At 37.7% G+C, this 15,037-nt stretch overlaps 1 protein-coding gene across 2 annotated transcripts in view; it reads right to left on the reverse strand.

Moving 5' to 3' along the window:
- Window positions 1–208: 208 nt before the first annotated feature.
- Window positions 209–15,037, reverse strand: part of LOC114655533 (hepatocyte nuclear factor 1-beta-like) — a 50,201-nt gene continuing 35,372 nt past the window's right edge. The window contains exons 5-10 of one of the 2 annotated variants that reach the window (XM_028806605.2): window positions 14,588–14,748; window positions 11,110–11,242; window positions 10,653–10,844; window positions 10,326–10,444; window positions 7,719–7,763; window positions 209–2,660 (exon numbers count right to left, since the gene is read on the reverse strand). In XM_028806605.2, coding sequence (XP_028662438.1) covers window positions 2,640–2,660; window positions 7,719–7,763; window positions 10,326–10,444; window positions 10,653–10,844; window positions 11,110–11,242; window positions 14,588–14,748 — 671 coding nt within the window. In that variant the 3' untranslated portion in view covers window positions 209–2,639. The remainder of the gene's footprint in view (window positions 2,661–7,718; window positions 7,764–10,325; window positions 10,445–10,652; window positions 10,845–11,109; window positions 11,243–14,587; window positions 14,749–15,037) is intronic. The other variant, XM_028806606.2, reaches the window with a different exon arrangement.

Here is a 15,037-nt window from a genome sequence, read left to right on the forward strand (position 1 = left end):
AATATTAAAAATGAAGTTTTTTCATCTGCTTCAAAACAAATGCATTTAAATTCCATCCATCTTAGGAAATGAAAATCTGCTCAGCCCATTAATTTTATAAAAGCTGTCAGTCGATGGGAGGTGTGCTCTGCCAACTGTTTAAAAATGTTTTGGAAAAAAGAAACTCATTTTAAAAGGCTAAAATAAACACAAGTAGTCAGTTGCTGGTTCATTTTGCAAAAGGAAAAAAAACAGTGTTTACTAGCAATATTCACTTTACAACATGTATAAATATGATTTTTAAAGACTGATTTCCATTTTTCTATACAAAAATATTACACAGAAGTAAAATTATAAGTAGTGAGGTTTAGCCCTCTAATGATAGTCAATCACAAGTCTTTGTCTGGCAGTGGACGTGTCTCTTTACAATGGCGGAGGTAACACAAATTCTGCAGTTTCTGTGACCTTTTGATGTGTGACTTGCAAATCATGAAAAACATTATGTAGGCGATGAAATAAACAAATCATTTTTAAGAAGGACTTTGAATTATACATATACCATACAAAAAAAACTGTATTTACAAATCTTTTGAATATTTTGTACTATATTTTATTGAACAGCAAAAGGTAAATTAATACTGCCTGCAGAAAGAAATGATAAAAAGAATTGTGTTAACATTTTTTGCTGTTCAAAATAGCCAGTGATTATTTTATATATTAACATATATTTTTTCCCATCGAGAAGTTTGAAACCACAAAACACAAATATATGAAGGGCATAGCTTGAGAGCTATTTGGATGTTTTCCAAATTAAAATGTAATAATTCTAGTGCTTCACAAAAAAAAAGTTCTGTAAACCAGTGGTTAACCTTTTCCCACCATTTCTGTCTGATAATAAGTATTGAGGTGTTTCTGCAGGAAGATGCCATCTACAGAATTGTGGTGTTTTTACTTTTCTCGAGTATTTTTGAAGATCTGTTTCTGAAATTCAATAAATGGCTTCTCCAATATGCTTTATTAATAGCAAGTCACAAGAAGTGAATGTGAGAAAAGTATCTAAAGAGTATTTAGAAAGTCGTTCATTCTCTTTTCTCACTGCTTTGGTATATCTAGAATCATCTCTCTCAAAGCCCCACTGATGAATATAAAAAATACAACAGACTAGGATATATCTAGTCCTGAGGTGTGAATAATGTGCAGAAAAGTCTAGGGGCCTAATCATAAAGCATAATGCATAATGGTCAGAAAACAGGCCAAACCAAAGAACCTTTAGTCAAGTCACATCTGTTCATATACATGGAAGACATTTTGCAGGCTGTTCTGGACTGTTGGAAGATTATGAAAGATGAAAGACCTCAACTCTAATGATCAGGCCTTGACTATTACTTTATTTCTTCTCTAGGCAGCTTAAAAGAAAAATATTGCGATTGCTTTTCGGTTTTTAGTCTGCTGAATCCATCTCTCCATTAACTCATCTTTCATATCACATGATCGCTATGGATGACACCAGTCCATCAAAGGGCATGCTGACTCACATCAGACCAACTGAGAGTTGCTAATTCATATAAGATGCATGTTTTGGGTGAGCATAGGGAGGACATTCAAAATTCATGGTGACCATCCTATAAATCAACCTCACGTTCTTGGCACCCTGTTTTTAAGTCAAATATAACATGACTGCCTTAAGGTTGATGGAAATTACCTGAAAAGATAAACATGCAGGCAATATGGCATGACAGCCATAATATTATTTGTCTTTATATGAAAGTGATTTGGATTTTCTAAATTGTAAATATATGTCTATAGACTGTGTTTAGGTGTATGCAAACCAAGGTATACAAAGTGGATACAAAATGTCAGCCTGCAAAACAGTTGCCTACATACACACATAAATCATTTTACAAACTCAGATACAATGTGAACACATATACTCTTTATCTACAATATTTAAAATGTGCATGTCCTCATGTCCCAGACCGTTTATCATCACGCCTTCTAACTTGTCACTGTAGCCATCTTGTATGAAGCGATTTCCTGTGATTGTCATTCCCTTGGCAACTGACAAGAAACGGTTGGCTGAAGTCTTTGGCTCAGGTGTCGTATTTTACATTGGACGTGGACGTATTCAACAGCCAGCTTTTCCAATCCAAATCAGTCAAATGTGTTCCTTCCCATCCCAGCTAGCATACAGCAGAGCTTGGTGTCCTAGTGACAGAGTGGCACTTGCTCAGTAGCAGATGCTCCAGATTGTCTTCCAAAAATGGTTGGTTTAATCACAGATTTGTCCATCCTGATGTCCTATAAGATTTTGTTCTGTTGGAAAACGCAGGCATAGCACATAAAAGTCTGGGTGTATTCAACAAATATAAAATAGAAATACTGTTTTTGGAGTTCAGTACAAAACAGTCAGTCAGTTTATTGTTCACCCTCTGCTTATAGATACAAAGTTCTATGTGGTTTTAAAAAATAAAACCAGTAATTTCTCTCCTGCAACCCTCTTTATCCTTGTTGTCCCCGAAGCTATTTCATTTTTTTCAATGCGGACAAACACATTGCATATTCCTCTGATTTCATCAATGAAGGGCTGTCCTATATTCCAGCGTGACAAACTAAGGAGAGGAAGTTTTCATCTGAGAGTCCAGGAAGTAAGGCGTATAGCATCACCAAGCTTGTAAAGGACACTGTTGAAAAAATGAACAGGCACAGTTAGCATTTTGACACAAACAAAGTAGAACTTCTAAAAAATGAACCGGCTTTTATTGTCACAGAGTTCTGAATCCTATCCTGCCAGTATTAGCCATAGGGCGGGAACCAGCCCTGGATTGGATGTCAGTTTAGAGGCAAATCTACACACACATCCACACAAGGCTGACATACTGTAGAGAATGTGGTACCTATTAAACTAACACGGAAGTCTTTTGAAGAAAATCCACATTAATACAAGGAAAACATGCAACTTACATATGAGTACAATGGAGCTTTAGGATAAAGGTATTTACTATAGCATCAGCTGGTTCTTGGCTGACAATATATATATATATATATATATATATATATATATATATATATATATATATATATATATATATACAGTATATGCCTCCATTACTTTCCAACTTTCCAGCAAAATAGCTGTTGATTATTTGTCGGAATGCAATATGCAATAAAATAATACACACATATACTTGTATATATAAAATAAGTTAAAAAATTATTATGAAAAAATTGGCAAAATGATGATGGCTTTCCAACAAAACTGCACACTTGTGAGCATTATAGGAAAACCATGGAGTAAATGAATCACTTTTAGTTTTTTTAAAAAAATAAATGGCAAAACATCTAGAAAACCAACAAAGCTTCTGTTTAAAACTGGCTGTGTAATGTGCCTTCATATTTTGCTCTGCGTGCCGATTACAGATGCAGTGACCATGGCTGATTTTCTGCAAAAGTTCATTTGGGACCCACTGCAGGACTGCTGAACCTGTCATGACCTGGTGACTTTCAAACACAACTACCCCCCCAACCCCCCATCCCAATTAGATAAGCAGGACGCCAGAACTAAAGGGGATATCATTAGACACAGGTTGCCAAGATGAAGTGAAAGACTCAGCAAACACACTCGGGCAATAAAAGCAAGGTAGGGTCTGACAGGGAATAGCAAACAGCGCAGGTAGTGGGGCTTGCAGAAGATGAAACTTCAGGGAACATGTCTCAAGCAAATCCTAGGTATTAATAAAATAACTCCACATTGACTTTCCTCTAAACAAATACATTTACTGTTTGTCAGCTTTGACTTGTATGGATTACTGCTTAGATTATTGATTTGAACATCTCCGATAGTGATAAATACAGGAATATGCATTCACTCACGTCTATTAACCTGCAGTTACATAATCGGACAATGAATGAAAAGCATTCTGCAACAATCCAACCATTTTCTGAACTTGCTCATTCCATTGCAGGACCCCAGCGAGCTGGAGCCTATGCCAGCAGTATTGGGCACAAGTGTAATCAGTTGAAAGACGTATACTTTCAATGAGAGTGGATGACCCCGGATCCAGCTGCACATCCAAAGCATGAAGTTTGAATGTTCTCCCCATGACTGTATGGTTTTTCACATGATAATCGTTTCCTGTGCTACATCTCAAATACATCCATAAGAAGTTTAACTAAATTAGCCCCGTGTGAGTGGTGTGTACCCTGTAATGGAATGACATGGCATCCCATCCAAGGTGGGTTCTTGTCTTGCTCTCAGTTATTATTATATTAGTTAGTCACCTTTTGCCAAGTTAACTTACAAGATCAGGATACAATACAATTTGTTATGCATCATTTTTATTTTTTTAACAGGGGTGGCACAGTGGCAGACAGGTTAATGCTGCCACCTTATGGATAAGTATCCGCAGTTCAAACTACTGACTTGGTTGCTGTCTTTGTTATCTTTCAAGTTCTCTATGTGTCTGTTGAGTTCTTCCCCTGCCAAATTTAGTACCCCCAACTTCCCAAAGATATAGATGTTAGGCTAATTAGCAATTACAGCCGCCCACACACCATCCCCTCAATATGTGGGGATGGTTCCTGCCTTGCTCTCAGTGGTGCCTGCCTGCCAAGACCATGAATTGGATTAAGCAGTTTAAAAAATGTTATGTTTGCTTTTTTACAATTGCAACCCAGAAAAGCTGAGTGACTCCTTAAGGGTCACAAAGTGAGTCAGAGGTGACAACTGCATTGTCATCCTTATGGTTTAAAGTCCAACTCTCAAATCACAACCGTACACTGCCCAGGAGTCAGGACAATCCCTACAAAGTAACTTGAACACAACTGGGATGTGTGAGGCTATGTGGTAAATTACGTTTAGCAGAATAAATGCAAAATATCTGAGCATGTCGCAGTGTAAAATACACTTGTACTGCCATATCAGATGACAGCTTTCAACAACCCTAAACTGGATTAAACAAGTTCAGTACAGGGATGGCTGTCTTACTTTCTTTAGTAGCCACCAAAATGGACAGGACCCCAGTTATGGGTTCATTCCTGCCTTGTGCCTAGAGCTATTAGAATAGGCTCCAGCTCTCTGCAACGCTGTAATGGACGAAATGAATTCAAAAAAATGAATGGATAGATGCTTATTATTATGTAATTATTAAATTGATGTAAACAAATGATAAACACCCTTCTATTTTAAATAAATTGTCATTTCTGATGCACATAATGAATGAAGAGATTTAATCAAGTAGTAAAGACTTGACAGGAACTTTATAACATTAAACGTAATACATTGTAAAAATAAAACTGTAATTTGATTGTAGCATTCTATTTTGTTCAAAGCTAAAAATGCCTCTGCGCCACAGCTTAGCTACCATTGTAGAGTCAGAATAAAACATCACGTTAACATTCACTTTGTGTAGAGTGTTACCGTAACTAATTGCACATTGCCTAAATAGCACAAAGTTTGTTTAGAGAACAGATGAACACAACAGGGACAGAGGCTCAGCACTGTGGGAAATTGGGCGTGTGAAACAAGTCGGCGTGGCACGCTTTACTGATACTTCAAGCAAGAGCAGTCACAGAGGAGATCAGGGCAGAGAAAGGAACAGGCCTTAATTACTGGAGCCTCCTCACCTCCTCCGTTAAGCTCTGGGCGGCTGGCTTGAGCTGGCCCCAGCGCAATGGAGTACAGTATTTTGATTAAGTTGAAAGCGCATTTCCTGTGCTTCCAGGGGCCTGTCTCAGCAAGGAAAGTTATCTGAGCATGAGAGGGCAAAGTAAAAAAAGAAAAAAGGCACAATTAATCATGCTCTGTTCGGGCTGAGCAGGTAGCAGATTGATTGATAGAGATTTTCAAAGGAAATAAGATTTTGAGGAGTAGCGGTCTGCCTGTTTGGTCAACTGATTAAGATTTGCGGGCCCAAAGTCAGAGCTCCTCTTGAACAGTGGGCCGTTTTGGAATATGTCAAGATACCGTAGAGTAGCTACTGGCATTATTTTGGTTTTTTTTTTCAAGATGACTTTAAAGACATGTTTTATTTACTAAATAAAGTAAATGCAGTTTGTGCAGCAGGGAAACCAACAGAACAGGGGGAAATAAATTGAAAACTACATCAAAATAATTTCCTGTGATAGACTGGCATGCTATCCACTACTGGCTCTTAACCTGCACTTAATGCTGCTGGGTTTGGGAACTGCCGTCTAACTGGATAGAAAATGGAGACTGATGGACAACCCTGTTCGATTTCCACTGTTTGTGTGCAGAGTACTTTAGTTCCCTCTATAAATCCAAAGACACAAACAAGATTAAGTAGTGATTTTTAATTTTCAATTAAACTGAGTGTGTATATGCACCAGAGTTCGGAATTGCTCACTTCTCTTTGCTTGATTTGATGCTACCAGGATAGAAAAGGTGAAGATGTATATATATACTGTGTACATGTACAGTATATAGTCATGCATAGGATGGCATAGTGGCGCAGTGGTAGTGCTGCTACCTTGCAGTAAGGAGACCTGTGTTCGCTTCCCGGGTCCTCCCTACGTGGAGTTTGCATGTATACAACAACAACAACAACATTTATTTATATAGCACATTCTCCTCGTGTCTTCGTGGGTTTCCTCCCACAGTCCAAAGACATGCAGGTTAGGTGCATTGGTGATCCTAAATTGTCCCTCATGTGTGCTTGGTGTGTGTGTGTGTGTGTGTGTGTGTGTGTGTGTGTGCCCTGCCCGGGGTTTGTTCCTGCCTTGTGCCCTGTGTTGGCTGGGATTGGCTCCAGCATACCCCCGTGACCCTGTGAAAGGATATAGAGGGTTGGAAAATGACAGACATGACTGACTAGTCATGCATACGTGTCAGAGGATCACCTTCTGGACTCATCAGAGATGTGTAATACCACTCTGGGACTAGAGGGGGCACTGTCACTAACGATATTGTCTCCTTCTGCTTCCATAGTGCTGAGAACATGCCCAGTGAAGACAACAAACCCCGCCGGTATGAACCCTATAAAACCCAGACATCCCCAGAGGCAGGCATCTCATTTAGCAAGCCGTGAGATGGAGCTCTTCCCAAGATAGACCTGAACAACCTAGCTACTCAAATCAAAAAAGGAAGGCTATAACATCCATTTATTTTCTGTTCTCTGCGCCATTGTGCACCTGCTTTGTTTTTCCACTCAGCTTAAATTAACTTAAATGAGCTTGACTTGACCACGCCCACTCCCTCTCTCTCTCGCTGTCCCTCTCTCTCTCTCTCTCTCTCTCTATATATATATATATATATATATACTGTACATGTCTCTATCCATCCACCCACTGTAACTACCTGTGACTCCTTAACTGTATAAAGCAAGTTCAGGAAACGCATACACCAATAGACAAAAGATATACACCAATAGACAAATTCATAGGTTTTCTGCTCTTGAAGAAGGCAACATTCTGAAAACAAGAATATGGAAGCAATGGTTGTTATTTTTCTTATTAGCATACAGTCTGAGAAAGGAGGTCAGGTGTCCAATAATACAAAAAAAAAAAAGAATGTCATCATAAGGTTAGTATGATTGGATTAATTTGTTGGATATTCATATTGCATGAACAATATGAAGAATATCATATTAGCCACACAAAACTGTTAGGAAAGGAATTATTAGGAATCGGCAACATAGCAGCTTGTGGCTAATAAAGCAGGCAATTTGTGAAAGTTAGACAAATGTGCATCGCTATAAAGAGGGATGTAGAAATATAGTATTTACCCAGGAAAGACTCCCGAGTTGCATCATCTTGTTAACTGTGGCATCCTAAGTGTGACAGCAAATGGACAAACAAACAAAGTCAGCAAACAAGAAGAATCATATCATGAGAAGCACAACACAATTGCTGAGATTGCTCAATTGCTTCTGCACCAGTCAGTTTCTGAAAGGTTCTTTGTATTTAAAAATAAACTTATATTGGCAGAACAAATTTTTATTGAATATGAAGAAAAGAATGGATATCCAGCTATATTTGGTAAAGATACACCATATGAATGTCAAACTATCAAACTAAATAAAACTTATGAGAAATGTAGGAAAGAGCAGAGTGAAGATGTTCACCTGAAGTGAGTGAGAAGTAAAAGAGAACAGCAGATGGAGAAAGAAAACATTGGCACTAAACAAAAAGATCAAGCCCTATAATGAAGTAAATAAATATAAAAGAAATGGCAAAATCATATGAAAATAAATAACATTAAGTAAAACATGTTTTTGACTATGCTTATTTTACATATTAATGATTACAATTTAATTTTCCTGATGAATCAGATTTTCCAGACATTATCTTTCTCCATATGGAAAACTGATTAAGAAAAATATCTAATTCAACGTGGCAAAATGGCCTAAGGATCTGGTCTTAAAACTATGGGTTGGAAGTTCAGGGCTCCCAGTGACACATGGTGTGACCTTGAAAGAGTTTGTTAACCTGCCAGTACTTGACTTGCATTTGAGTTTTATTCTTTATAAAAAAGACCTTGTTAGACTTTTTTGATTAAAGGTCTATGTACATTATATATATATACTGTATGTTTAGATTATTAGATGTAAAATAACATTCTCGAATCCTTTTAATTCAATTCAGGGTTTGCATATATAAACACATACTGTGTAAATTATATGTGTCTATATCTATATCTATATTTATAGATAGATAAATAAACACACACATATATATATACAGTATATGTGTGTGTATATATGTATATGTGTACAGTATATATATATATATATATATATATATATATATATATATATATATATATATATATATATATATATACATACATTTATGCAGTACCTTCAGAAAGTATTCAGGCCCCTTCTCTTTTTTCACATTTTGTTATGTTGCAGTCTTGTGCTAAAAACATTTCAATTCATTTTTTTACCTCATCAAGCAACACTCGATGCCCCAGAATGAGAAAGCAGAAACAGGATTTTAGAAATCTTTGCACGTTTATTAAAAATGAAACACTGAAATATCCCATTGACACCAGCATTCAGGCCCTTTCTTCAGTACTTTGTTGAAGCTCCATTGGCAGCGATTGCAGCCCGGAATCTTCTTGGGTTTTACACCACAAGCTCTGCATTTCTGAATTTGGGGATTCTCTGCCATTCCCCTCTGTCAAGCTCTGTCAGGCTGGATGAAGACCGTCAGTGGACAGCTATTTTCAGGTCTCTCCACAGATGTTCCATCGGGTACAAGTCTGGGCTCTGGCTGGGCTACTAAAGGACAGTCCCAGAGTTGTCCCTAAGCCACTCCTGTGTTGTCTTTGCTTTGTGCTTGGGGTCATTGTCCTGTTGGAAGGTGAACCTTTAGCCCAGGCAGAAGTGCAGAGCACTCTAGAGCAAGTTTTCATTAAGGATATCCCTGTACTTTGATCCATTCAGCCTTCCCTCGACTCCGTCTACTTTCCCAATCCCTGATGCTGAAAAACAACCCCATAGCATGATGCTGCCACTACCTTTCTTCACCGCAGGAATGATATTGTGGAGGTGATAAGTAGTGCCTGGTTTCCTCCAGACATGATGCTTAAAACTAAGGCCAAACAGTTTAGCCTTGATTTCATCAGAAATTAGGGTGAGGCTTAGAGTTAGGGTTTACAGTGAAGAGTCTTCTGTCTGGACACTCCACCATAAAGCCCAGATTAGTGGAGTGTTGCAGTCGATGGATGTGCCTCTGGAAGTTTCTCCAATCTCCACCCAGGTTATCTTTCCTATCCATGTCTAATGAATTGAATTACCCACAGGTGGACTTTAAACAAGGTGTACAAACATCTCAATGATGATCAATAGAATCAGATGCACCTGAGCCAGATTTCAAGCAAGGTTTTTTGATATTATTTTAATGAATTTGGAAAAAAAAGTCCTAAAACCCTGTTTACACATTTAGCATTCTGGGGTATTAAGTGTTGTTTATTGCGGGTAAAAATGAATTTAAAAATTTTGTAGAATAAGGCTGCAACATACCAAAATGTGAAAAAAGTTAAGGGGTCTGGGGCTGAAGACGACCATGTCAGTTTTAGGCACAAGACAAGACACAACACTGGGTAGGATAACAGTTCACCACAGGACAGAAGACATGTTCACGCTTTCTTGTAAAGGGCCAATTTATAATTACCAATTTATCCCAAAGTGCATATCTTTGAGATGTGGGAGGAGTGTGCAAACATAGGAGGGATATGCAGACTTTACAAATATAGTGGTGATATACAGTATAAAGTATCTTTGTATTAACCATAGCCATCATCCAGTCTCATGAAATGGTCACTCCTTTTCTCTGCCATTATAAGGAATGTGAATTTCAGCATTCAAATATAATTCTGCACTCACCTGTTTACTGGAGGACAAACTGGTAAGCGGGCTGATGCTGCTTGCGTCTGTAACCACCATTGCAGATGGGAATCTGGAGGCGTGGGAGTACTGCGTGGGCTCCTGTTTATGTGAGTACACTAAAAAGACAGAAACCATTTGCATTATTCCACATTTACTTTACTTTTTTTTCAACCAAAGCTTATTTGGTTCCTTTTATTCAGATATGAGACTCCCTAAATTCATTTTTTTTACTAGTAATGATTAAGATCAATTTAAATCAAGAGTTTCATTTAAAATTCATAGTAGAACCGACCAAGGTCAGCTCAAAAAACGCTCAACACTTACTGTGTGAATTTTGCAGCTGAGCAACTGTGGCCATGAAGGGTTGCTGGGACATGTGACTAGGGGACTGTTGCATGATGGTCTGCTGGTGGGGACTGTGCAGCTGCTGTGGGAACTGGACAGGTTGGAGTGCTGTGAGACTGCCAGCAACACTGTTAATAACTGGGACACTCTGAGCCTGCGATGTGTTTAAACCTATAAAACAATAAGAGACAGAGAAAACCTTTTAATAATCTCCTTTTTCATTCTTAGAAGATATTTAGAAGCATTTCTGTAAGCATGTTAACAACAGGGCTGTGCAAAACAGCAGTTTAACACCTCTCAAGATAACATTAGCTCTATCTCCATTGTACAATAGGCTGTAAATGAGAATGTAAATGCTTTTTCTGCATTAGCAGATAAAGGTACAGGCACAAGATAGGTTATGAGCACATATGCATTTATATTCACAGTGACTTACTCTGTGCAATAGCCATTACTCCAGTCAAGGGTGCCATGATGAGGTTTTGTGTCTGCGGATTGTGGTGTGAGTTCTGAGACAAACCATGGATATTCGTCAGTGTGCTGACAGGAGGCAGACCTCCTCCAGAAACCTGCAATACAGCCATTTTAATTAAAAGCTTTATAGTGCATGTTTTTTCCACTACAAGGATTACAAGAACACAGAAAAAACTGAAAACACAACAATGTTACTTGCCCATCTCAACATCTGGATAAAGTTTATTAAGAAGGACAAAGTTGACAGAAGGATTTCCAGTGACCCCCAGACTCTTTAGTTTGTTTATATTCAACATTTCCATAGTGAAATCAATCACATCTTTAATAACCTGTGAACTGCCCTTCTCTAATTCTCTCTGCCACCCAAACTACACCCGAATTGGTCCATAATCTTTATATCAAGTCCTTTTTATTTACGTGAATTAAGGCAGCTTGAAAAAAAAATTAAAGAAATGTTAAAATCTTTAACTTTCAACTTATTGAACATTACAGTTGACTCTTTTTAAAAGCATCCCATTCATGATGATATTTTTAGAAGGAAATCAAATTCATTGAAAAAAATACAAAAACAGGAATGTGGTTTATCTTATAACTGAATGTGAGCCATGCTCACCAGTACCTAAAAGGGCAGTTGTTTTCATTAACCCTTCTTTATACATGGCATACTGTACAGCATTTGTGCATGAATGCAAACAATTAGAAAGATTCTTAAAGTTAATACCAAGGTTGCAGGCCTAGCAACACCTGACCATGACGCCAGTGACTAAAATGCCCCTTATTTTTGGTTATGTTATATGAATGAAAATCATTAAAAGTAACTGGACAATGGGGTATACACCATTCTCATTGGGAGAACCTATGACAAGTACACTGTGACCCAAGGTGTAGGGTCAGATGACCAATAGTCAAGGGCAGATATATGGGTTTTAGTTTTCTTCTTTTCTTTACTTGGTGGTCTTCACTTAACATGTTCAATTGAATTACTATCTAGATACTTTAAGGGTATAATTTATTATTTTTCTGTATATCGGTGTAGGGCTGTACAGTGGTGAATTAGATAGCACTGCTGCTTGACAACTCCAGGAGACCAGGGATGAATCTTGGTTCAGTCACTTTCTTCCCATGTCTGCATTGGGTTTTTACAAGTATGTCCAGGAACTTTATTTTGCCTCCCACATCCTAAAGACATGTAAGTCATGCTGATCAGTAACTGTAAACTGGCCTAGTGCAACCACGTGCATGAATGTGCAATGTGATGAATGGGTGAACCATCCAGGTTTGGCTCCTTCCTTATGTCTGGTGCTGCTGGTATTGGCTCCAGCTCACCACAACTCTCAATTAGAAGAAGTGGTACAGGAAATGGGTGGATGTATAAATCAGATGAATAAACAGAACACCACAAGTCTGAGTAGTTTCCATCAAAGCACATCTGCAACGAATCCTAAATATCAGTGTAGCATATTGTATGTGGCTAAAACAAGCCATCTAGATAACAAACACTTTGACGTTAGCCCAGTTCTTTTTCCATCCAGCGAGTTTTCTAATCACAAGACCTCAGATTGGTTAGATCTTGGGTCTGTTTTGAATAAGACTGGTGTGACTGGCGATTAAGTGTATCCAGGTTTCATGTATAACATTCTGCAAAGTACAGAAACTATAGAAGGTATTGCATTGAGAAATTAGTCCAATATAAAATGTGGGACAAATAAAGATTTCTAAAAAAAATATTAAGAGTATATAAACTGGGAAAGACTGTACTAGGAAAATTCTTTGCATTCATTGTCAAACTAGTTTAGAAACAAACGTGTTCATCGTGCTGAGAAGTTTTAGATTAAAGTCGATGCAACATCTAGTTTTTCTATTTGTCATACTTGCTGACTGGAGTTGCTGATCTTATCATCAGACCATGCCAATTTAAATGACTGAACATCAGTGCCCATTTACTGACTGAGTGGCGACCTTGAAGCATAGTTGCGCTTGCTCTTTTTGTGACAGCCAATAATAAGCATCCCGACAGAGTCAGCGATGTACTAAAGTATACCAGTTGTCACGGAAAGTAAAACATGAGACATCATACAGACAAACTTCTCTTCTGTTTGTGAGGTCCAAAATACCCACATTCTTTATTCTTCGTTGCTGCATTGTATGCATTGTGCTTCCAAATGAACATTCATTGGTTTGCTCTCATGCACACGGCGCCCACACTATGACTAAAGACAAAATCAAACCTGTTTGATTACCAGAGTGAGTCGCAGACTAGTTGGTGTGAGTCACTAGGTATGTCACACTAGGCGACAAGCTGTCACAGAAGTGCGATGTTGACTGCCTCTAGCTTGTTAAGACTATATAAATGAAGGCTATGACTGAAAATCGCTGGAAAAGTCACATAATTTGACATGGCCTTATCATGAAGAAAACTCTTCATATATACGTAAAATTTTCAATGAACAATCCTGAATGAGACTCCTGGTAACTAAAATTACTGAATAGCATACAATTAAAATCATTAGATGAATCAGCGTCAACAGGTTGATCTTATCCTGATCTCTGACTGAATGAATGCCACCAAACAACCCGATTGTTACATCTGCATTTAAAAACTCCTGATAACACATATGTTTTGATCCCATTTTGAAAATGTGGTACATGGACATATAATCAACACCTTGAAACTGTATTTTACAATAGTAGACTTGCTTCAGTAATAAAATATCGGATTCTATATTTTTTTTTTTACATTAAAATGTAAGGGTGGAAGAAAACATGCTGCTACTTGTATATAGAGAAGAGCAAAGTTAACAGAAGTGTTGGGGGGGGGGGGGGGGGGGGGGTGTAGGTGTAGGGGCAGGGGGGAGGAATGTTTTTATTTGGAATCCAAAAAAAAAAGTATTCCTGTTATCAAACTCAGTCGTCATTAGTACAGAAAAACAAACAGCGTTCCACCCTCTGCACCCTTTACAAGGTATTTAATCAATAAAATGAGAATGCTCCTTTGTCAGGTTTATTGGCTTATAACTAAATGCGCACCTTTAGAAGCTGGTGAAGGCTACAGGGAACAGCATTACGTTCCTCTCAAAAGGCCATTGCCTGGAGTCTGACTTTCAACTCACAGTACAATGTGGCCATTGTTTCTGGTTTAGGCCTCTCTCCATCGATAGGCATGCATGTATAAGGCTGAAACACTTTCTTTTATGACAGCGTGCATTAAATCACACTCTGCCATATGTCCAAATGAATTCTATCTATCTATCTATCTATCTATCTATCTATCTATCTATCTATCTATCTATCTATCTATCTATCTATCTATCTATCTATCTATCTATTTATCTATCTATCTATCTATCTATCTATCATTTACTGTATACAATATATATGTATATGTATATATCATACATATATGTTACTATTTCCAATTAACTTATCCTGACTGGACTCACCATCTTGGCATCAGGTGACAGTAAACTGTGGCTTGGGTCCAGACCACCCGGAGACACTTGTTGTAAAACTGACTGGCTGGTTGCCATGGCGTTGTTACCGTGGTGACTGATGGTCGTTGAGGAAGTGACCTCGCTGGCTCCCTGTTGACTGTACCTGACTCCTGCCGAAAAACAAATTTTTTTTAAAGGAGGTAAAAATAAAATCAATGAGAAGTGCCCTATGAATCAACCCCAACTCTTTATACATTGGGAACTTTCTTCTGGCTAAAGTATATATATATATATATATATATATATATATATATATATATATATATATATATATATATATATATATATATATATATGGTACCTCCAGTATGTATACTATATTTATACATGAAAAAATAAATGGAAGAACAGCTTTCAACTTCTTTATTCTAGATGGTAAATGTATCACCTTTCTATAGA

Source organism: Erpetoichthys calabaricus, chromosome 8 (assembly GCF_900747795.2).
Source record: "Erpetoichthys calabaricus chromosome 8, fErpCal1.3, whole genome shotgun sequence".
Lineage (NCBI taxonomy): Eukaryota > Metazoa > Chordata > Cladistia > Polypteriformes > Polypteridae > Erpetoichthys > Erpetoichthys calabaricus.